The sequence below is a fragment of the Bombus affinis genome, chromosome 8, assembly GCF_024516045.1.
Source record: "Bombus affinis isolate iyBomAffi1 chromosome 8, iyBomAffi1.2, whole genome shotgun sequence".
NCBI classification, from domain to species: Eukaryota; Metazoa; Arthropoda; class Insecta; order Hymenoptera; family Apidae; genus Bombus; species Bombus affinis.
The window spans coordinates 16299962-16325317 of NC_066351.1; the positions used below are offsets into that span (position 1 = coordinate 16299962).

General features: G+C 44.3%; 1 protein-coding gene across 3 annotated transcripts; it reads left to right on the top strand.

Annotated features, from left to right (window-relative positions):
* Positions 1-2065: 2065 nt before the first annotated feature.
* Positions 2066-24463, top strand: LOC126919754 (serine/threonine-protein kinase 32A). 3 transcript variants are annotated; one of them, XM_050729335.1, is made up of 11 exons: positions 2066-5087; positions 9787-10231; positions 10296-10878; positions 12016-12071; positions 13100-13268; positions 13696-13893; positions 19663-19752; positions 19937-20103; positions 20454-20734; positions 22199-22411; positions 23229-24463. In XM_050729335.1, exons 3-11 carry the CDS (start codon positions 10830-10832, stop codon positions 23392-23394), a joined length of 1389 nt encoding a protein of 462 aa, XP_050585292.1. In that variant the 5' UTR covers positions 2066-5087; positions 9787-10231; positions 10296-10829; the 3' UTR covers positions 23395-24463. The 3 variants fall into 3 exon arrangements, with proteins under 3 accessions (XP_050585292.1, XP_050585291.1, XP_050585293.1); XM_050729334.1 differs by having other exon boundaries at positions 9787-10878; XM_050729336.1 differs by lacking the exon at positions 9787-10231.
* The last annotated feature ends 893 nt before the right edge of the window (positions 24464-25356 follow it).

Below are 25356 nucleotides of genomic sequence, written 5' to 3' on the forward strand. Positions count from 1 at the left end.
CAGCCGGTTCGATTCGCGTCCACGATTCGAGGCTCGAATCGTTCTTTGAAAGACGAAACCAAGTCCGAACGATCGAAGTTTCGACGAAAGATCGTTTCAATGGGATGGCGCGAGAGTAAGAGAGTTTCGGTTAATGGAAGGTTGAAACGGTTTTTCGTGATTTTCCTTGTATCTTTGACGTTGTAAGGAGAATACTATAGAGAAAGTAGGTCCACTTTGGGGTCGTAGGGTATGCGGAATATTAAGTTACTCCGATGGAACAGCAAGTTTGGCAACATTCGGCATTTTAGCTCGGCGTTTATTTTTTACGTTACAATGTCCCTTTTAAGAGTAACTTTTTTGGATAATATAACGGAAAGTTAACAGTTTTTTCGAAGAACGTTTCGTTCGGCGTACGTACGTCCGTGAATTCTCCTTGTACATTAAATAGCGAAGCTCCAAGACTAAATTTCGTTTTTTCAAGCAACGCTCGAAGGACTCTTTTGCTTTGCACCGTGCGATCTTCGTTTTGCAAATAAAGCTTCTGGGTAAACGAACGCGCTTCTCGAACATCCCGTAAAAGTACGTTTGCCCGCAGCTAGGCTTACGATTTAAATCGCCAGGAAGAAATACGCGTAGAAGGGCGCTTAAGAGACGGTATTTCTCGAGTCGAACGTGCCGAGAAATGGCTTCATTTGCGGATCGATTTGACCGAAACATCTTGCTGCGAGTCTCTGTTTCCACCGGACGGTGGATATCCGTACACGCCCGATCGCCGATGCATTCCGACTCGAAGCGTTTTTATCGAAGCGCGGCTGTACCTTTCGGACGGTATTTCGATAAAACCCATTTCTCACGAGTCGGAGACTATTCTAAATTAACCATCCCGGTTGATTGAACGGGAGAGGAACGGCCACCTTCACCGAGTTCCACTCGAGGCGTAACTGCAAAAATAAATGGGCCGCGCCGTAAATAATTTCTCGGCCGCAGACTCCTCTTTAAAATAGAAACCTTCTTCGGGTCCTTGCTGTGCAACACCGTCTTTTACACCGATGTACAGCACGTTTCAAAAGTTGCAACATTTTCTCGGAAAATGCCTCGATGGTCGATGTAAGATTCGGCGAAGAATAGGAAACTCTGCCGCTATTCGACAAAAAAGAAAATAGGAAAACAGAATTTGTACGAAAGTCCTAAAAGCTATCGTCTATTGAACGATGGCAAACCGGTGCGACGCGCAGGGCTCGCGGCTAATCCATGGAACACCTGGTAGCCCTAACGAAGAAACGTGTCTCTGGTGAAATCTGAAATTCTTCTACGTACGTTCGCTCATCGAATAACCGCGTACAACGGAAGGTTAAATAAAGATCTATCGCCTCGCAGAACCCATCTTCAACGCGTCCACTGCGTGCTTGTCGTTCCTAGTTGACACATAGCCCTTTCACCGTCTAGAATACGAATTAAAAGCTACGAACTTGGAAAGAAAGGATTTCACGACCTTTCGAATAAAAGTTTTATTTATTATTTATATGAAGATTACGCGTCAGCTTATCGGGATATCCGGAGAAGGAAGGAAAAAGCAGGCAGCCAGAGGTTAATCGCAAGAACAACATTTCGTGGAAATAACGGTTTAATCGTTGGCAGAGGTAGCCGGAGCACGATGTTCATCGAGGCACGACGAAAAGAGGGTGCGAATTATGCGCGCGAGCGTGCACGTCGAAGAGGAAAAGTCACGCGTTCCACAGCGTGAAAACAACGACCGATCGAAGCGAAAGGAAGAAACAACGTCGTCGAGTTATACGGTTCGAGCGTAGACGACCGCGTGGGCGCGTGCAAAACGCGAATTACTATTGACCGGACAGGACACGCGTGTGTACGTAACCGGAAGCGGCAACGGCAGCTGCGACAACAACGAGAAAGTTGGATGTCGGGTTTCGATACCTTTGACCAGATTCCCCGTTTCGACGAAACCGAACAGAAGCGAACCACGTCGTTGTTTCTTAGATGCTGTTTATCGTGGCGTGGAAACGCCTGGCTGATCTCAACACCGCTCCAACGTCGCTCAAGTTTCCATCGTCTTTTCCACGTCGTACGAGAAAGCGAAAAACCAAGTAGCGAGATCTCCGGACGAGACAATAGCCGCTGTGATAACGAGAGAAAAATATGGGCGTTGTTACGGCTTTCAGCGTCTTGACAACTCCTTCTCCCGACCACGGAACGAACAATGATATACGGTTGCGCTTTTATCCAGGCTTTTCCTTATTATCGAAAGAAAATATTTTACTTTATGACAGGAGAATATATAGCCTTAGCGACGACGCTGATATTAAAGATAATGATGAAAAAAAGCCTGAACTCGGATTAGCGTTCAACTTGAATATCGAATATTTCACACTCTGAGAGATAAGGTCGAAGGTAAAATTACTTTTTGTCGTTTATTAACGGCCAGAATTTTCTTTTTTTTTTTTTTTTCATCGGTATCTTGCTCTCTTTTCCTGTCCAGATAGGCGAACCTCGAACGTTACGCTGCGTCAGGTTAAAACGTACGCGAATGATATATCGCGACTGGAAAACGAGAGAGATTCGTTTCGATCGTTTATGACATTGAAATAAAAGCGACGAATAATCGTCGCCGTCGCGTTTGAAACGGAACAGTCCGATGAAAACCGAACGAAAGAGCCGCGTCGTTCCATCGTACGTAGTTCACCCTCGGTTCGATTTCGAGGATGCAGATGGGATCGAAGGAAGAATAGGGTCCGGTAAGAGAGTTCGATTCTTCGGTGAGTTATCCGACCTCGAGAGTTATTAAGACCGACGTCTTGCCGCTACGCGTTTCGAATTCTTATTCGGTTATTTGGATTTATAGCGATCTTCGGCGTTACTTTATTTTCGGTTCTATTCAATTTTTCAGTCACTCTCATTCTCAATGGATATTTCTGCGAGTTAGCGCGCTCGATGGAGGGAATATGATCGAAGTCTCACGAAAGAGGCCAAAGGAAGTATATAGCTGTGAATTAATGCAGCGGTGCTACCAATTGATGCAACGACGCTCAGGGCCGCAGCAGTATTTTACCATTTTCTTTATACACGTCGGACTCGCGAGTATCCGAGAACCTAAACTTTCCAACATACAGCTTTATATCGTATTAATTATTTATCGATTATCCTTTTAACACTAAGGAGGCGATAACACGCGCAATAACTATTGCACATCTTACAAGTAGGTTAGCGCGTAAAATCCTTAAGGACTTACCACTACGTTACTTTAGCTTATCGAAGAATTATATATCGACTCGAGCGTAAAAGTAGTACGGAGCACTTACCGGCAACCAGGTGCTATTCCGAGTTAAGCGTCGCTCGTTCAAATTTATAAAAGGACGAGGTGGCCACCGTTTGGCACTTTAGATCAAACTTTAGTTCCTACGTTTTTGATTTTTGCGAATAGCGAGATGCCGATAGCTGGCCTATGCCGTCCAACCGACTCGCGATCTACCATTCGCCTTTACGTTTCCTTTAAAATCGTTCCTGTATCCTATTTCCTGATTTATAGTGGACGTTGCCGAGATTTTCTTTCTTCTACAACGTAGCTGCGAGCACGAAATCCTACGGTGCCAGAATTGCCAGATACGGAACCCGATCTATTAGCGGTGGCAATTTCAGGAATGAAAAGCATCGCGTCTCGCCGAAGCACCGACATGAGGTTTTAGCGAATGCACGAATAAAAAGAGCGGAGAGATAAGAAGACGGAAACAAAATGAACAAAAGGACAGGTGAAAGCAGGAAGAAGAACGCCTGTTCGAACGAAAACGTACATCACAGAAATCTGGGAGTGGCAACTTCGAGTTGGCTAGAAATTTAGCTACGATCGGCGATGAGAAAATGAGGCACGATATACACGGCCGATAATCCATACCCGAGCCCCGACCTTATTCAACGAACGAAGAACGTTGCATCGAAATCGGCACGTTCCAAAGTCTATCGACGCCGCTGTTTGCTTAATTCGAGACTTCGCTACATCTCTTTCATCGGCGCTATCACTAAGAAAAGAACCGAGAGAAATTCGCATTAAACGTGAAACATGAATTCCAATGTTTTTCTGGCTATTAATATCCATCGCGGAGCTGAGGCCGATGGGTCTTTGGACTCATCTATCAAGTCCGCCAAGCAGAAACATATAGATTCGTTTAAAAAGACGGAAAGGTGACCCCGTAACGAGGGAATACCTGAATCCACGAAGGAATCGTTATCGACAAGCAGAAATCGTTATCTCTCACTCGCAAAAGACCCCGTTTTTCATCGAACAAAGCCGAACCTTATATAGGCTATCGTCTATATAAAACTATGATCTACTCTTGCCGAAGAGTCTGTAGCTCTCTCCCTCTCGGTATTCCTCGTTATATTTCTCGCGATACATCAAAGGACCCATTGAACAATCTCGCCAAATCACCCTTTCAATGTTCCCGTGCACACGACAATTTCCACCAATTTCCATCGATCAATTACCCACGAATTCTATCTACGATACCACGACTATACGGAGATGATACGCGCGAGAGGACGCGCCGTACCGCGCCGCCGAAACACGCACAGCACGCGCGAAACGCAGCCACGAAGGCGGCGTCTCGGCGCAGACGCCGCAGTAGATTCGCGTACTCGAGCGTCGTTCCCTTGAACCGTCTAGGAACATCGACACTCGTGCGGCGACCGCGACCGCGACCGCGACCGCGACCGCGATCGCCACCGTCACGATTTTACGCACCTTTGCGATTTTTTTACGCGCGGTTCCACCATCGATCGTTGCGTCGATCCCTCTCGTCGTCGTCGTCGTAGTTCGGGTCCCTGCTTGTCTACGATGATCGATCGCGCGCGACCTTCTCGCCAAGCAACCACGCTCGATCGTCAGCGCGCGATTTTCTACGCTGCCACGAAGAATCAGCCGCAAAAGTCGTCTTGTGCTCGCCATCGCTGACATCGTTCTTCCGGTTGCTCGTTTCGTTCGAGTCAGCCTCGGCAGCTGTCTCGGATGCCTCTTTGCTACGGAAAAAAAAGTTCTTCCGCAGGAAGATGTCGGTGAATCTGTTTCTCACGATTAAGAAGTCGTAAACGAATCAGTGAGTGAACGTTATTTCCATTTGTCTTCTGTTTCGCTTCGATCATAGAATTCGGGCATGCTGCTGGCAGAAACGAATGCCGTTGATGTTCGTAACGTGGTTCGGACGAAAGTCGTAAGGAAAGATAGATAGTCGATCGAACGAATACGCGTCGATAACGAATCAAGTTCAAAAGTTGATGCGAGAATCGCGCGATCAAAGTTCGAATCAACGTTGCGCGAGTTAGGTGATCGAGGGCGGTCGATTATCCATGGAATCCGATTAGATGTATTTGTTTTAGCAAATCTATTCGATCGGAATCGGAGCATTTTAGCTCGTGGATACGTGTCGTTTCTATCGCCATTCTATTCGCCGGTTGAATCATTCCGCTCGATCATTCCGTCGCGTCTCGAACAAACTCGACAACGTTGCGATTCAGGTATCGAAAATTCTTTCATTTTGTGTTTTCGCGTTTCCTATCGTCTTAAATTTACGTTCGCCGAACGGTTCGTTTAGCAACAACTTGCTGAGAAAACAGGATCGATCCACGTTCGTATCGATTCCCTTCTTCCTTGTCGAACTTGACCGATCGATATCGTCCCGTCGTTCCTCGCCAATATATTTACACGATATTATCATAATATTATCGCGCAGATAATTACGCGCTATTCGAATGTTTTCATTATGTTTTCATTATTACATCGCGTTATTACGCGTTGTCTCGTTTACGACGTAACATCGTTCCGTATTTGGCGTATCATGGCGCATCCAGGTGGATGCAAAGGGAAAGGATATTAGCGGCGAAACGAGGTTCGCGCGATACTTCATAAAAAATACTCGCTAACGTATTTTCCAGGGAATGAGACGAGTTAACCGTTCAATGGCATTAAAGAGCATCTTGGTTCTTTTTGTATCGCGCGATAAAACGAGGAACGGCACGAAGACCGGTCGAAGAAAGAAAAGAAAGACGTATACGAGTCGGAGATTTTACGTCGGTATGAACGTAAATAACCGTCGTTGCTTTAATAGCAGCACGTAGGAAAAAAGGTTCGAACGAACGTATATCTCGCATTCGTCGCATAAAAAGGGACACGCACGAACGCGCAACCATGCGAAAAGAAGGAAAGCGGAAAAAACAGAAAATCTAGACACCGCGAAATAAAAACGAATCGGCAACAATTTCTTTTTTCCACGTCGGCCACGATGTTTTCGACGTGCAGGATTTTCAAAAATCTCGCCCGTTCGAGAAGGTGTACGAGCTAGAAAAAAATTCCATTCTATATCGCGTACTAATAGTCCTAATAATACTAATAATTCCGTACTGTATTGCGAGTGGACGAACGAAAATAAATTAATTACTCCGCTGATGGAACGAAACGCGATAATTGCGAGTAATATTCGACATTTCGAAAGAATAGAACGATCGCGTGCAATTGGAAACGCGGAACGATAACCGTTATAAATAACGCGATCGAGGCAGTAACGATCGCATTAAATAACAACGAATCGGTGACCAGATCGGGAATAAAACGATATACCTATTACTCTGAGAGGACGAACGTCGAAAAAGAAAAAGATTCGCCTGAAAACGTTGTCACAGGATTCTCGGATCGTGGGTGAAAACCGCGAGTACAGACGGTAGTCGGTTAGAAGGGTAAATTACAGAAAAGAGAAAATAGTACGTAACTATGTGGTGCCATTCTTTGTTTAACTATGCTTCCAGGCTACGATCGTTTCTCGGTATTTGTACGGCTATTTTTAGAAAGAGGAGGACGAAAACTACGAAAATTCGAAAAGACGAGTACCGCGCTTCGCGAGATGAAATTGATTTTGCTGGCTTCCGAGCCCGGCGAAGCTCGAAAGTGACTGTAACTTGGAAACGGGGTCAGACCTAACCCTCTTTTTTCGCCGTCTGTTTGTCTTGAGGTCGCTTTTCGAACGATATGCACCGAGCACGGTACGCGATCGTCGGCATTAGCACGACCAACGTCGCGTTCGTTAGCCGTACGAACAAATTGCCAGTCTGCGCTTCCGGTGCCGCGAGATTCGTTCGTCCCGCTTACGACACGCGCTTCCTTCGGCTGCCTCTTTCGCCCTCTGTTCGTTTTCCTTTGCTTCTGATTCGCGAGAATGCGAAGGGTAGCGAGAAAATGTTGCTTCGCAAGAACGCGTTTAGATAGCCGCGCGAAGATAGCGTCGAAGTTTTTTACGAGACACCACGAGAGAGGGTCGTTGATCGTCGGTCGATTAGATCAACGCCGGTATCTCTTCGAATCAGGAAAAAGTCGACGTGCATGTAGAAAATACGTAATTGAAACAAACCCGTATCCATGCGTATTTTACCAACGATCTGTTATATACTAAAAAATTTCCGTGACGAATTAAATAGCTCCGATAGCTTCGATATTAATTGCCTGTATCTCGTCAAATCACGATCACATGCATTTATCGATCAACCGTAAACAACCAGAGCGTTTAATTAGATAATAGAACGGCATGGACGGTTACACGCGTTTTCACGTTGGTCTGTCTTCGTACCGCAACTTGCTCGCGGAATATATCGGAAACAGGCGGGACAAAGGGTAAAACTAGGACGATCGTGAATTGACAACTGCCGTTTACGTTCCGCGATATCCTGTAAATTATCGAGCCGTCGGACATTTCGTCGACGCTCGTAATAATCCTGTGCCAGAAATAACGCGGCAATTGATCAGAGAACGCGAGTTTTATGAAGAAACAAAGTCTTTACGAAGAAAAGAGTACGTGCATCGTGCTTATATGTAATTCAAGAAAAATATAGCTCGATCGCTTTCACGTGCGATTCGCGGTAGATTTCCTTCGTTCGAAAGATTATATTTTCAAAATTTTTGCGAATGTCCGTTCTATTCATACGCGAAACGTTACGCGGGTCTCGTGTCGTGAAACGTCTTGTCGAGTAAAAGGACTCGTTCGACATCGTCCAACGACAAGATCTACGAAACACGGTGGTCGTCCGAAGAAAAGTTCGCGATAAGAAATCATAACGTTGGTGCTTTTCCCCCGTTCCATCAATCTCCGGTTTATTACGATCTCGAGGAGACACGTTTCGCCGTCGAGGAAACGATGAAAGAGAAAAAGAATAACGTACATGCGCGTCGCATGTCGAAGGACCGTAATATACCGTGGTCAATAAATTTTTATTTGCCGGAACAATGAACAACGAATCTGAAGCACGAAAGGAACAAACTCGTTGTGGAACGAAAGGACGAAAGGAATTGCATCGATTCGACGTGTCATAACGTCGGAAACCGTGACGGTGTTTCGTGGTTACATCGATTTCTTCCTAAAGGAATAGATTGCTCGAAGTTGTAAACGTTGCTGTCGAAAATCGTCGTATAAATCGATGATTCAACGGAGATCTTCTTTTCTTCGTGTATTTAGCGACGCCCTTAGATCAGTTCCATCAAAATTGGCAGAATAATTGGACCCTGGAATAGAAAAGCAGAGGGAAATATACGAAAAGTCGAAGAAGAAAACGGCGTAAGCGACGGGGTAAATCGACTGGAAATCAAAGTTTTCGATAATTGGCCAATTATCAAAAATTTCGATCGACCAAAGCGAGGATACTTGGATCGTTTTCTCGGCGAGAAAGAAATAATTAGCACAAAGATGCTGCGATTCTTCCGTTGAATCGAAGGAGAAGAAGGGCAACAAAAAAACGTTAAAAGGATACGAGAAAGGGATGATTTTTGCGGTAGGGGAAAGTTACGTACGAGTCGAAAGTTACAGCTTCTGCGAATCAGTGGCAGAACTGCGTCAGCCGATGTCGGAACAAAGCATTCGTCGTATCAAAGGTACTATCTATTATCTCGAGCGTTTCGTTTCGATACTGTTACTAAACAACATGTAAACTGTAACTTTGTGCTAAGAAACGTTGGCCGACAATTTCTATGCGAACAAAGACTGTGATCCAATTTAGGATGGGATCCGAGTTAGGGAACTTTCCCCTATGCCCTTGGAAATCTCCCTTTGAATTTCATGATACACGGAACTTCCGCTAGTCTGTTGTTTCGCTGCCACGAGACACAAAGAAGAGAAGAAACAGTAGTTTGTCAAACGAAAATTAAGGGAGTATGCAAATTATATATACTCGTCCTTTCGTCCCGTTCGTCCCTTTCGTTCCGATCGAACCGAGTAATCGCGTTTACGATGCTTCTTCTTTTTACTAGAAAATTCGGAAAAATTGTGCCAGCTTCTACCTAAAACATAACCAAGGATATTCGTCTCGTTCGTTCGTCCACTATACCGCGATAAAAACGACGCGAATCAATGAGATTTTCCAAAAGCAGCGCGTTTCAACCGCCAGAAAGGCGGAAAATTCTCGTTGTTTGTAAAATTTTGTCCGTATTACGAGATTTCGCGATCCTTTACTCGCAGGGGATTTCTCTCGAAGCAGCATGATTCGTTCGCTTATTTTCCAAGCATCAAAGGGTCGTAATAAACGAAATTCAGCTCCCGAATTCTCGTTGCTTTTAAGCACGATCGTCTTTTCTCGCGATCGCACGCTTTATTCGTCGGTCGTTACGAAAAAGCAGGCTGTAATTGGCGAAAAAGTCCCGGGGAACTATAATTCGAACGATTCGCGATTTTCATTCTGCGAATCCGCAAATTACCGATTACTTGGCCGATTAACCGGTTTCTACGGAATCATTCCCACCGATAAATGTCTACGCGCTTGCAGGCCATCATCCACACGAGCCATCGACCGTCATCACGGAACAGCCGTCGCGCTTCCGTCGCTTGTTATTCGGTGAATTAACGGCAGGTCACCGTTGATTAATCCACGAATCGGCGCGGCAATAATTAACGCCACGGCCTTTATCGCTTGGATCGGTCGATCGATCGCCCAAGATCTGCGCGATTTCTCGACAAATCCCGTCGAGACCACCAACCAGAAATTGCGAAATCTTGAACGGAAAGCCCTAAGTGGAGGCAGTTAGCGATAAAAGGGTCGAAAGACGTATTAGAAGGGACGAGGACGAAACGGTGACAGACGAATCAAAGCGGAGGCAGTGGAAGGGCGCGAAAGCGAGGGAAGTAGGGTTCGAAAATCGAGCAAGAAGTTTCGCAAAGTGTCTAAACTCGGCGAAATTGGACGTAAAGCGACGACGAACCGGGAGAGACAGGTAACGGGATAGGAAGTTTGAGAAGCGACGTTGAAAGGGTCGTCAAAGCGGTGACGTATTCCAGCGACGTGGCAGTATCCGACGAACTCGAGGAGAAGAGGAGAGCGGGAAGGAACAAAAGGCGAACGTCGAAAAGCGACGATATCGAATCGAAGGAAAAGCGCAACGATAGTGAAAAAAAAGTAAACAGCCCTGTGCGGGGGAGTGAAAGCCGTGAAAGCCGAGTGGAAGAAACAAGGTGACGAGTTAAGAGCAACGAAAGAATCTCGACGGAGAGAAACGACCTTCGGGCTAGAGATCTAATAACAGGGAGACAGTAGGCTGGAGGGAATACGAAGAAAAGGAAACAAGATTAAGTGGTTGGGGCAACGAAACGACGACAAGGGGGCGGTGGCAGAGGCGGAGGAGCGAATAAAGACAAGAAATCGACGGTGGAAAAAAGAAGACGTTCGATCAAATGAATAACCGAGCCGTGAGTGGGTGGAAGCATGAGAATTCTAAGTGGATGTCTTTTCTCGGCCCGATCAAAGTATCCGGCTACACGTTACACAGGCCACCGGCACTCGCGTCACGTATCCAGATCCACTGAGGGGCAAAAATGGGTGCCAACCAGTCGACACGGAACGAGCCTACTCCTGGCGAAGAAGGTAAGTCTTTAACGTTTTTCCGTCGAACGTGAGTTTATCGTTAACTACGGAGCGAAAAATCGCCAACGTAACGGATAAAAGTCGAATATTTATCGAGATACTACTTGCAGAATTCGCGATATCGTTTTCGATCGACGTTTCCGATTCCGATTCCGCCAGGGCAGAGAGTTAACGAAACTGTTACGTTCGATCAAATTGATTTGGATTAAATCGTTAAACTTTGCCGGTGGATCGCCGTACGTCGAGAAATCTCTCCTTCGTTCGATTTGATATTCGTAATAACCGTTATATCGTCGCGCTTGCCACGCTTCGCAACGAACGGAAACCACGCAGTCGTGTGACACGCACACACGGGCAAGATGTGAGCGAAAAAGGCAACTTGCTCTGGGAGCAAGGTCTCCGGAGAGTGATAGAAATGTCGGAAAATAGACTTTGTCTTTGTGTTTTAATTAGTGAAATTAAAAAAAAGAAATCACGCTAGATTCGCGAGTTTAACACGAAACAGCCCCGTTAAAGAACAGTTTTATTAAAACCACCGCTTGCGTTTTAAGCTTCTTGACGGGTGGCTTTTAAAATCACTGTGAACGAATTTTCAAAGACGACTGCCTCCGCGGATCTAATTAACGGAACTAGGAAAACGAAGAAAGTCGTTTTGCCATCAAAAGCGATACGCTAATCGCGTCTGGTACGTCGGATGTCGACGATCTGCTTAGCATTCAGGCATTCGATCGTTGGCGTGTCGACGACGCAGAACGTTGAAAGTCGTTCAAATTTCTCCCGTCACCGGATATTTAGCCGGGAAACGACAGATGACAGGATACGCCGACGCGATTTTAGGAGGAGAACCGCCTGGTCGCTACGTCAACGACTATAAACTTCCTGTGACGGTTTTTCGCCTAGTTTACACAGCCACCGCAAGTTCCGGTGCGCGTGTGCGCAACTTTTCGCTCGATCGGTCCTTTGTGAACAACATCGCTTTGTACTACGACGCTCTACGTACGTTGTAAACGTTCGATACGATTCGCCGGTTCTATCGATGAAACGAGATTTCGTGAAACCGTTTTGTTCGTTCCTTTTTCTTCGAGCACAGGATACGGTGGTCTTTTATTATTAATTCTATGCCGTTTCTCGTTTCAGTGAACTTCGATCACTTTCAGATCCTACGAGCCATCGGGAAAGGAAGCTTCGGAAAGGTACGAGAGACGAACATAGCTCCGACTAAAGTTATCGGCACGCCTCTAGCACGACGGGTTCGTTCCTTTTCTTCCGAATCGCGAAAGAATCCGTGTTTGTTCACGGACCATCCGTAATTCCGAAATCATTCCGTCGAATAATCGAATTAACGCAGAGGTAACAACACCGGATAATAACACCGCGTTGATACCTGCATCGGTTACCGAGCTCATATCGGATTAATATACATCGTTCAACTTGTATCGTTATTTGAAATTCGACCGTTTAAATTTCAATGTACGTATTGAAATTTTCACGCTGAAATTTGCCAAACGAAAATGTTTCGATGCGAATAAATTTTCGTTAAAAATGTTATACCTGTGCGTACACGCGTAAATCGAACCCGATCGCTGGAAAAATACAATGCACTTGATCCGCGGACGAGATAACGCTGTTCCCCTCCACCCAGGCTATCTTATATCCATGCCAATTATACAGTAAAATTCTATTCATCTGAATTCCATTTGTCGGAGAAAAATTTCGATTAACGCTCGATTATGCGAACGAACCTCTGCCGACCGAATCGCAAGTTTGGATAAGTAAATTCGTTCTTCGAACGAGAAATCATGGATGATAACGCGTTACACGAATCAATCGTCTCCGACAGATTTAGATAAATAGAGTCGTGGCGCAACTGCCTGTAAACGTCTCTTCCTCTCATAATTTATCGTCACTTAGATCCACCATGTACCACGATACGTTTGTCATCGAATCGCGTTACGATGAATCGGCATTGCAAACTGCACCTACTTCCGTGTTTCCCTATCGACCGCGATATTTCGCCCGCGAGAAGAAAGAAACGTCGTCGTAATTCGTTTTCAACTGCAACAAAATTTCCACCCTCCGTTGATGTCGCTTCTCTCTCTCCTAAAAATATCCACCCTATCGCAATTAACGCGCGCTTTATCGTCTAACGCAACGATCGGCCGGAAGCGGCCTCGTAATTCACCGCTCATCCGGCAACGGGCAATTAATTATTCCTTAATAGGTGTGCATAGTGCAGAAACGAGATCGTACTGGAAACATGTACGCGATGAAGTACGTGCACAAGGGTGAGTGCGCGATGCGGGGTGCGTTGAAGAATGTCGCGCGAGAAGTGGAGATCCTCTCGCAGCTGGAACACCCCTGTTTGGTGAACCTGTGGTTCAGCTTTCAAGGTAAGCCGATCGTCTATCCGTCTCTCGAATACCGCGAACGTCCTTCTATCGTTGATATCGATTTTCTCACGGCGAACGGTGGTACTAACCGCATTAGGCGAACTAACTCGATCGACGATCTTTCCGCTTGTTTCGCGCTTGTTTTCCTTGCTTCCGCTATTAACCACGAAATTCCGCTATTAACCAGAAAATCACGGTTAAGAGGAGGCAAGTACGACCGATTAAGAGGATAATTTATGGAGGTCTCCGAGTTTCTTTCGTCGTGTCGTTTTATCGAGATTGAATTTTCCCCTCGTCGATTATATCATCTCTTACGTAGACGACAATCGGGCTAAAAAAAAATCTGTCACGAATAATCGCTCCGATAAACGTTAATTGGCGTAAAAAGGAAGATGAAAGAGGAAACTCGCTCTTTTCTCTGTTGCAGACGAGGAAGACTTGTTCATGGTCTCGGATTTACTGCTTGGCGGCGATCTCAGGTATCACATCCAGCAAGAGGTCGTCTTCTCCGAGCAAAGCATAGTGCTTTTCGTTGCCGAGATCGCTCTGGCCCTCGATTATTTGCAGAGTCACAAAATCGTACATCGCGACATAAAACCCGATAACATTCTGTTGGACGAAGAAGGTACGTGGCAGCCGTCGTATAAAAGACGTAGCCGGGTACCAGGTTTCCTTTGCACGAATCTCGACGAACCGACGGATCGCCTCTCTGTTCCGTACACCTGCCGTTGGCCGCGCCAAATAATTCAGCAATTCGCTGCGGGATCTTTCGCTTCTTGAAAGAGAGAATCTCGCGTAGAGTCGCGAGAAACGTTGAACGCAGGAACCAACGAACCGAGTCAACGTCGATTTTCGAGAGAAAAATCTCGTCGAGAGGCCGACTATCTCGCTTCCCTCCTTCTTCGCAGGAATCGCGGCAATTTGTAAAATAGGAACGATATCGTTTCCACGCTTTAATCCCCTTTTAACAACGGACAATTTAAAAATTGCCGGCAACCCGGGAACAGTTTAATAGGACGTCGATCGCTTTTAAGGGAAATTTCACAGAGTGCTGTAATTCTACCTAGGTCACCGAATTAGGACCACTCAAAACTTCCAACGTTCCTCGATTTTTTTAATAAAATTGAAAGGTGCGAGCGAACGCTATACACGCAAGGGCAAAGTTTATTAATTACTCGAGCCGTAATACGTACGTACAATATTCGCATCTGCGTTGAACCTTGAACCACCCAGATCGAATCGAAGCGAGTCGTGACCGAATTTAATCGATTTCAAGCACGCAAAAGTCCATTCTTTTCTTTCCGATCAAGTCGATAGCGAATGTTGGTCGTTCACCGGGTAAATTACACGGAATTCCGAAACTATCGTATTATCGACTGACGTAGGGTTTATTGTTAAAACGACGGCCACGCCCGCAAACCGATCAAATCACGTTCCCGAGATAACACGAATTACGTTATGCTCGTTCTACTTCTACAGACTACAAATACGTTGCTCTGTGTGCAAATTCCCCGATACGTACTTAAACCGCGACCAACGGGCTTTCTACCGATTTAACGTGTCCACGGGCTATTAACCGACGAGGAATTATTGCGCAACGCGGGATATACGATATCAAGAGACTAAAGAATTTAGCACGTAATCGAAAATTAGGATGTATCGTTGGTATTCCTTAACTCTCCTAATGATCGCGAGCACGAAACCGACATAAACGAAGAAAGATAACGTTTTATTTACGTTCGTTTTATTACGTCGTTGAAATATAAATTCGCGATCGTACCAACGAAATTATGTACTCGACTCGAGATCTGTCGCGTAATTTTTTAAAATACCTCTAATCTTTATTTCCAGTCTGGACAAGACTTTGCGGTATTATCTCCGTTTGTTCGTCTTTCCATTGTTCTCGGTATTCGTTTCGGTAAAGCAAAGCTTCGGTACGTGCAAGTTTCTCTAACACGTACTAATGAAAAGTATAAGAAAACTAGGGACACCGTTCATTTCCAGAAGAAAGAAGAAAGAAGAAAGAATAGATAAGAACAGGGATAGAACTCGATAGCGAGAAAGTTAAGAGCTTACAACGGTAAACAGCGTCGGCGCCGGCAAACTTTGTATATTAGCGTAGTGGAAAATGGCCCGTCCGACGATCCAATTTGTCGCTCGAAATAATTAGATGATCGACCACTCGAATGACTTTGTCGTTCACCGAGGTGTCCAATATCCTTAGAAGCTTCCGCGTATACAACTACGGACGGTGTTTCATCATCGTCGGAATACGCTTTGCGAAACGAATTCGTCGCGTCGACGAACGATAAAAGGCAAACAATTACACGAATCACACGGGATCAACTCCATCGATCTACTCGCTATTAAGACCGCTAGATTTACTTACGATCGCCGGGCTTGCGACGAAAATGTCGACACTCGGATATCCGAGCGTATACGCCGCGTTCGTTCCGCGCCTTTGTTCAAAGACAAGAACGTATAACTGCAAAACAGAGCCAAACAACGATTCCTGGCTCTCTTCTCTTTTTCGTTGCATTTGCGTTTAATTTTTGAAACTCCTCGAGAGCGAAAATCGTCGAACGATTTCGAATAAAGACACGCGAGCGATAACCAGGATGAACATTTCCTGGATCCTGGAAGATCCATCCAAAAGCCCAGAAAAGAGCGTAAATTTGCCTTAAGACTGCCACGTCCCTCGAACGGGATACAAGTTACGTTTCGTACGAAGCGAAAAGCGAAATAAAGGGGCAAAACGCGGCAATTACAAGCGGTAAACGCGGAAACATAGCCACTCTCTTTTCAAATAAATGCCATCGAAAAGAAAGGGAAGAAGGACGGATTAAGCGAAAAGAATTTGCTACGCTCGAAACGCGGCACCGTGCTTCTTTTTAATTAGCGACATTTAACGCCACGCGTTCGTTGAATATATTCAACGTCGAGTTACCTAAAACGCTGACGATCGGTATTCGAAATTCCGTAAATCAAGTCGCAGCATCGTAAGCGAACGTACGCTTCGTTTGCTCGTCAACCGAACCGTTTACGCTTAATTTCCACGTTCATCGATGACAAATGCATCGTTCGAACAATCCGTATGTTCGATCGAAGTAAATCGCGAACACGATTCCGCGGCTGAATTTTCGTCGAATTTAGAGAAATTCACGTGGAAGAAAAACGTAGCTATAGAAAACGTGCCTGTATACGTCGCCTCTTAGTTGCAAAGAAAACTCGTTTAAAAAGGTCATTCCTTTAAAATGGACGAGATAAACGAAAGTCGAGGAACGATTACCTAATGTTTATTGGTACTTAAATTTTCTTCTACAGAGGCGACCATCTTCTAGCATTATTAACGACTATTTAGAAGGGGAAAATTCCATTCTTAAATTCTCTACTACAGCATTCTTTTCCCCAATTACAGCGTTTTCTACGAGCATCCTTGAAACATGCTAAGGCTGACAAATTACTGTGGAATAAAGACGAAGCTTAGAACTTACATATTGAAATCCGAATGATATTTGCCCTTAAAAGCGACGTTGAAGATGATTCGGATTTTAGACAATACCTATGGCTTCGTCTCGGAGATGTTACAGATAAACACAAAGCACCTTGTTAGTTGACTCACCTCGAAGTTCTTCGATCGCAACAAACACCCTTTCGTGCGATGATTTCAATGGAAACATAAATCCGTGATATTCCACGCTGAGTGAAAGAACCAGCCTCTGTGTTTTGATATTTCGTCGTCGACCGACATGGCACCGACCCGCGGTACAAAAATCAATAGCATTTACCTCTATAACGCCGCGTGATAATGTTCGACTCGACGACTAATTTATCGTCGATGATTCGGAATTGCGTTTCGTCGTGTTTTGGAATTTCAGCTTCGATGGAAGAGCGCGATTTGAAATGAAAAGTCTGCGACCAAGCTTCGCCGAACGAATTTCTTTCGAACTTGGGGCAACTTTGACGTATCTTTAACGATGAATCGTATGATAAAATAACGGAACGAATATCGCGATCGTTTCGCGTTAAAACCTTCGATTCTCCGACAACGATGCAACAGCGCTAAATAATTTTAAGAAGAATATCGCATTACCAAGCTTCTATCGTCTTGCTTCGACGAGTATCACGCGGTTTTCAAATTCGATGACGATTCTTTGCACCAAGTTGGCGAATCGCCGATCCTTCGCGAAAATTCATCTTTTTGTTAAACCGTCGATCGATATTTCTTCTTTGAAACGATAAGGAAAGAGAGGGGGGTCGAACGAGTTGGATGAAACTCGAAAATCAAAGTTTAAAAGCGGTTCGTGAAAGAGGGAAACGATCGCGGGATTCTAATAAAGTCTGGAAAGAAGTTGCTCGCACGAAGGTTCGTTTAACCTCGTGGTTACCAAACAAAATATATTTCACGTCTAAATGAACGTTCAGTAGCTTATTCCCCTTTCGGTAGACAGACGATGTACAAAAGCAAAGAAACTAATTAAAATCGTCGTTCCGTTAATACCAATCCGCCGATGCTATTCGAAACTCCGAACAACTCGTCGGGGTCTGTTCAATTTCGGATACAACGTCGATATCGTATGCGCTAAAGTTAAACAATCGATGAATAGATCTTCGATCAGTTGGCGTTTGTCCATCGAGTTTCGTTAGAAACCCGTTGGATTCCCGAGCGAGACACGACGATGGAGAACCGCTTCTGATTTCTCAGCAAAGGTCAAAGAACGCCTACAATAGAGAACCGCGTTATATTCCGGTGACGTAGCAGGCCGCAGATCCGGTCATTTTCCTCTCTTTCTCCCTCTTTCTCTCTGTCTATTAGTCGCGACCACGGACAGGCTGACTCAGCTCGTAAATAATTTTACGCTTTCCATTCGACCCCCGAGGCCATGCGCTTCTGAAATTTTACCTTTCACCCTTTGACCATCCGGTACGGCGCGGGAAAAACAGCTCTGGAACTATCGCGAGAACCCAACTACCCACGTCCCGGTAAAGGTTCGAAAGACGGACGATTCGATTTAACGAAGTTCAATTTTGTCACGGCAGGTTTCCTCGTTTACCGGGCAAATTTTCTTCTCCATTACGAAGCAACCCTGTGACTCGGTTTTTCAGGCATCTATCTATCTAAGAATAATCTACGTTAACGGAAAAAGAGAATCTACCCACTTACCTAAGCTTTTCGCCACGAACCGGCACTCGAAAAATACCGTAAAAGAATTTTCAAAGCTGCGAATCCTTCGCCTATAATTTAGTATTAAATATTAAATATTAAATAACGTATGCGTTTTATCGTGATCGAAAGAAATTGTATTTGAAAGTTTGAAGGGATCGTTTCTTCGTTGTTGGCATACCTAGATTTATTATTCAAAGGTGAGGCCAGAAGAACTAAGCGTACGATGGCGTCGAGTTGAAAACGACTGGTCCAAGGACACTCGTATTCACCGTAGAAGGGTAACCCTAATTTCCTGCTGCATTTATCCGACAGCTGTTTGTGCCTCGGAATTGCTTCTGCATCATTTAAAATTACCGGGGCCGGCTGTCGACCCGGCTCGCGTTTCATCTCACTCGCGCCATTCCCGCCCCTATTGTTCGTGAAAACGTGCTCTACGCGCGAAGCGCGTTATCCCGCTGCCTTTTAACTCTTTCATCGATGAATGACTGCGCCGGTGAACCAGGCTGTTAAAAATTCTCCGTAGATCGCGTTTCGTTCGTTCGCGTAAACGCGAAATTCATCTTCGCCTGTTCCTCTCAGCGATTTCTTTAATTTTCTAAAACCACCAAATCGATTCTTAATTGTAACGTACGATCGTTCGCGTTAACGTTTAAGACAGGGAAAAAGATAAAAGGTAAATTCGAAATTGGCAAGATGGTAAGAAAGAGGAATTTGAGAAAAGGAAGGAATGGGAGTGAACGAAAGGAAGAGAAACGAATAGAAAGGTGTCGTTCGTGTGCCGGGCTGTTAAAAATAGGCTGTTAAAAAACGGTCTCGACCGTCTCCTACGCTTTGAACGATATTTTACACATGTTTACTCTGAAACTTCATATTTCTTCTCGTAGGTGGTAAAACACGAAACTCGGGTAACGTAATAATTCCAGGCGTAAAAGGCTTCGAGATATTCGACCCTCCAAGCTGGTCCGAGTCACGCATATGGCATCGTTCGCGTCAGATGTCATACGACAGATAACGAACGATCGCTAACGATCACCGGCTCGCCGATTAATCAAATTCGTGCTATTATTGCTCGGCTAATTCGAAGGACTAAAAAGGAGAATGGTAAAATCGACCGGGAAAAGAAAGACGACAAAGTAATGGCGCCACGAGGCTGTATCGAACGTTGCTCGGTTGTCCGGTCTCTGTTAAACGTACATGGTGCGATTATAGGTTTATTGTTCTGCTTAGGACACGCGCACGTGACGGACTTCAACATCGCAACGGTATTGGAGGATGGAGAATTGGCTACGTCGATGTCGGGAACAAAACCGTATATAGGTATGAATCGATTATACGTATTCCGATCGATGAATCGATTCGGTTAATCAAACGTAGTAAAACGCGACGATAAATAATTCGTGCCGAACTCTATGAACTACGAACGACCAACATAATCATCTTTCTATCGTCGTTATCTCCGTGTCACTTGGATAATATTTCTTCGAACGTTACTCCGAGACAGCTCCGGAAATTTACATGTGTTCCTGCGAGGAATACGGCGTTCTTGGCTACGGTTTTGCCGTAGACTGGTGGAGCCTGGGAATTCTCGCTTGGGAAACTCTCGCAGGAGAACGTCCTTACCCTCTCTGCTCCACTACGACACACAGAGAGGCTTTGCAAATCCTGCAGGTAAAATTGCCGATTAAATCTTTCGTTCTCTCTACCTCGTCTTTTAATATCCGTTTTTTAACACCGCGAAACATCATTTTCCCGTGGTGTTCTTCTCTTCTAAAATTTATACATACGCGAAATAAATCGTATTTTCGACACTTTTCCGTAAACATCGCCTCGTCATGAAAGAATTAAACGTCTGTCAGATTAAAAGTATCGAAACTATTCGTATTGCTTTAAAAACAAACACGTTTGCGGAAACGAATACGTTCGAAATAAATTCAAAGAAAAAACTTGGAACGTTGTTCCGTTGTACGTTAATATTCGAGTACATGCGCATACGTTGAAACGAAAGGAACGTTCTTCAGAAAGAAAGACCGACACCCGTTGACTGGAGCTCGGCGATCTGCGAGCTTATGAACAGACTGTTAGTCGTGGCACCAGGCGCGCGAGTATCGACGCTCAAGGAGCTGAAGCAAGTGAACGCGATGAGGGAACTCGACTTCGACAAAGTGTTGAACAAGCAGATCAAACCGTCGTTCACGCCGCCGAAAGATCACCTGAACTGCGATCCGACGTTCGAACTGGAGGAGATGATCATCGAGACGAAGCCGTTGCACAAGAAGAAGAAGCGTCTGGCGAAACAAAGGTAAGCGTATCGCGAAGAAGAAGAGGTTGATCGTCGGATTCTAGCCGATGTCGCGCGATCATGCCCCTCGCTGAAAGGAAATTAACTTCAAGAAGTTACCGCGTTCCGATATTCGTCTTTTTTTATTGGAAATCGAGCATTTTCAGAGCAGATCCCTCGCGATAATATTTATTTCGGTAATGGTAACAACGGTTCTCGCGCAACTCTATTAGAACGGTATTAACGCCTCGTAGTAACGTTACCAATGATAGTGATAGTGGTAATCGAAATAATAATCCTTCATAACCACATCGATCGTTCGCAAATCCATTTCCAGTTTCACTCTAAAATCTCTTCTCCGGTTGTAATTACTATTGTAATTCGCTGTATTCTTAAATTCGATCCACGTTATCGTATCGGCTCGTTCTCCATTCGATCGAATTAATTATTATCCCACGGTTTCGATCGTATCGTTACGAGCAATACGACGCAGCGATTCCCGAACAAAAATATTTTACCGAAGCGAGATCGAACCGGTCCGAAACTGAAACGGTAGCGCGAACGCGTTTCTCCATTTACCGTCGACCGTTACGTTTATTTACAACCCGCGATTTTCCCAGTGTTGTTCGACGCGCGGTAATCCAAACAGCGATTCGAAGCGATAAAAAATTATTTTTTAGTCGCTTTTGGCCAATATGCTTACTTATCTTTACAACTGTGTCGAATTTGTCAAAAATAACTGACCGTACGCGTTCACACGTGTGTCGGTGAGTGCCAGATTTCCGGTTTCCGGTCACGGTCCGATTGCGCGGTCCAATAAACACGCGTATTGGCCGAAAGTGTAACGTATACGAATAAAATAATACATAGCAATACGTAACGATATATAACAAGACGCGATAGCGAGCGATAGAGAGCAGTTACCTTGCCCCTGTGCGCTGTGCTCCCAACTTACGCACAGTACGTACTTTACTGTACAAAATTCACGATACGCTGGATGATTCGTATTGTCATTTATCGAAACAGGCAGAAACATTAAACGCAATATGCTATCTCTTTCGTAGATAAATGATATTTCATTTAATAATCTATGAGGATTTAGAAGTTTAAGTAAATTAAAAATCAAGTAACAGGAAACGAGCAAAGAATTATTCTTTATTAGCTAGAATCGCCGTTTGTACCACGATGCGTCGTGACAATGGTGAAAAAATCTGTTTCCGAAAAATCTGAACCGATTGACGATAAACTCATAATCGGACGGATCCGAACAAGTTGGATCTCGCTGAAGCAAAGTATTTTTCCCAATGATCGTTGCTGGGACGGGATCGAACGAATGAGATAACATTTAGTTCGAGCGAACCGAGAACGGACCGATATATTATAATAACGCATTTAGCTTTAGCGTTCGATCGCGTTGACGACTTGACTTTCCAGTTGACAAACGGACCAGCAGAGTGCTTGTGATTTCTGACATTTGGTGCACAGATCCCTGAAAGTCGATCATCTCCCCGAGGACACGGCGATCGGGCTCGCGGAAGGCGCCGGACCGAGCGTCGATTTCAGACGATTGGCATTCATCCCAGAGTACCGAGTGTATAATCGGGAACGCGAGATGGAGAGGCAGGAGAGGGAAAGGAAGGAGAAACAGTGGGAGGAAGATTTGAACACTGCCATGAAGGGTGCCGAAGAGAGACTGAAGTGAGTTAAGCCGCTCGTCTAATTACCGCTCTACTCCGTCGCGATTGTCGTTTCTTTTTACTCTCCTAAGAGACGAAGGATGGAGGTAATTCTGAGGTAGTTAGGAGAGAATTTAATAAGAGGGATAAATGGGGTTTTGCGATCGAAGACGATGGCTCGTATAAGCCGCGGAGAGAAATAATCGCGTAGCAGAAAGATGAATTCTAACGTACACGTGGACGAGTTTAATTTTCGTTTATCGATTGAAATGGAAAAGAATGCGAGATTAGGTGGAAAGATATCATTACTTTTCCACGTTCGCTTCGTAATACGATAAGAAAGACTAACAGCGAATAATTCGTTGCGAAATTCTGCTTTTTTATAGCCTCGAGTTTTATAGTTTCGCTATGCGTCGATGAAGAGAATGATGCATTTTGAATTAGTCACCGAGCTAATCAGGGTACGATGTTACCGAATAAACGATCGATGCTTCTGGCAATCTTTGCAAATTTAAAGTCCACATAGGAGGAATTCCATCGATCGAAAGCAGCCTATGCCTGCCTGTACCTCGAAAGTTTCGATTTCGCTTTCTACGATACATTTGGAACATAGCCAGCTGCGAAAGGAACGAAGCTTCCTGGTGTACAAAGCTCGAACCGATATGCTTTTCAATTTCGCGACACAAAAGCTGCTTGCCCATTGTTTTTAGAATTGCAAGAATCGTAACTTGGAAATCTGAAAAATTGTTCCTCTTATTCGAGAAAAATTAAGCGACGCTCCTTTCGCCGTGTTGACATTTGTAATTATTCGAAGGACAACTTTCATTTGATAATTATAGGACGAAACAACAGCCGGTACATCGAACCGGAAACCGACTGAGCGTCTCTACAACCAGCGTTAAGACACGCATAAACGCATCCCCTAGGCAAGGAAGACGCGCCAGCACCGCAACATCGTCGGATATCGACTACATCGATGCGAGTCCTGAACATTCCACGTCGTAAATTTCTCCTGAACAATCTGTTGCGCAGGAAAAATAAACGCCGACGCGTATTCTCGGGAAGAACATTCTGAAACAAAGTGATCGCCGTTGGAAATCGGTACCTGATTTCTAGCGTATCGAAGAATTTGAAAAGTTCTCGATCGTGGTAAATCGATCTAGTCGTCCGAACGATGGATTTCTTCGGTTTGATGACCGGTTAGAAAGTAACGCGATAATCGATAAGAGTAAGATGATCGCAGATCCAACTTTCTCTCGTCTTTTCCCTTCGTTTTAATCTTCGTAGAAGAAATGATATACTCGAAGTTTATGAAAAAAATATAGAAAAGAATTAGAAAAAAATCAACGTTTCTCTACAGATAAGATTTCTTTATCGGAAAAGATTAACTCGTACCTCGAACGATTGATCTCACGCCTCTTCTTCGTCTCTCATAAGGAAAAGCGTATCGTTTATTTTTGTAAAGAACGAAAGAAGAAACACTCCCGACCAAAAGTAAAGCCTTTCAAGGACCATTTTGCCAAACCGAAAACTTAGCGCAAAGATATAACAAGTTACTGGGGACATGGTCTTTCTTTTTCCTCGAACTCACCTTTCCTTGGAAAGGGAAAAATTTCGAGCAAACGCACGGTCCAAGAAATACTCGGAACAATCTTCGTACGACTCGCACCTCGTTTTAATCCCTAGTTTCTAGCTACGTGCTGTTTAACTTCCCTCTTAGAAAAGTTACGGAAGTTCGTGTAGTCTCGATTCTCATAAATTTTATAACGTTAAACGAAGTTAACATTGTAAGGTCGTAGCGATATACATACGAAGACTCGTATCGTTCGAATGCTGTAGCAAATTACGGTTAACGTTACGAGAATCGCGCGTTCTTTCTCGATTCGTATCCTTGTCCGATGATACATACCTGCCACCATTTCGCGTATACCTCGTGTCTTGTATAATAACAGATCAACGATCGCTCCTCTGATAATCAACCGACGAACACCAAGAACAATGTAATTTTATAAATAGTCGTTAAGAAAGAATCCTACGCTGTAACGTGAAATTAAACGATGATCAAACGATCGAACCACTCGAATCTTGTCTATCCCTGTTTTCTCGGCATGATGTATCGATTGTACAATCGCGACCAGCAAAAATATTTTTCTCTTTGTGGAACGATCAAATGAGGAAATACGATCGCTTCTCTTGGTTCACGATCTCTCATCGCACATGGTACACGTTTGAAAAATGAATCGACCATAAGGAAAAATAAAGTGTGCATTACGTCGTGAGGTTCTCGACGCTGTTGGTAATTGGTATTTGACAGAAAGAAAGAATTCTCAATGGACATTCGATATTAAAGTAGAGCACGACCACCGAAGCGAGGAGTGTCGAATAATCGATAAAAGCAGCACCGTTCCGCGGAAAGGAAGAGAGCGAAAAGTGAAACAACAAAGCTAGTTTTTCCACTTTCCGTTTCCGACGAAAGAGGCCTTTAGTCTACGACCAGTTTAAACAATGAGAAAAGCTGTGTTGTATAAATGCGAAAAGAACGAATCGAGTTCTCAATTTGTAGCGTTCAAATAAAAATAAGATCTTAAGAACGTTTATAGGAAAATAACGATAAGGAAATATTGATACTGATAAATGTCGTGATCATAAGGGACAAACAATTACGTTTACTTGACATGGTATTATGGGAAATACAGCGATAGAATAGGTAAAAGTAAAGTACGTGTTATCGGGACGAGATCGAAGGAAAAATTACAAAGCAAACATTAATCGAGATTAATTTGATTCGAGAGTGGAAAATTTTTATCGACGGTACGAACAGACTTCTTTTTTTTTTCCAATCGATGGATAAGATGAAAATTCTGTAGAGTCGTCACAATCGGCAAAATAAGTTCGCATTTTCTATTTATTTTTTACATGTCTTTCCCGATAGTCGCAAACCATTAGATTTGATATTAAAAAACGGGA

Bases quoted from the DNA above. Each gene is read 5' to 3' on its own strand.
- LOC126919754 (XM_050729334.1), top strand. From the start codon at position 10,830: ATGGGTGCCAACCAGTCGACACGGAACGAGCCTACTCCTGGCGAAGAA. The intron at 12,072-13,099 runs GTACGAGAGACG...ATTCCTTAATAG, and splicing joins GGAAAGGAAGCTTCGGAAAG to GTGTGCATAGTGCAGAAACG. The intron at 19,753-19,936 runs GTATGAATCGAT...ACTCCGAGACAG, and splicing joins GGGAACAAAACCGTATATAG to CTCCGGAAATTTACATGTGT.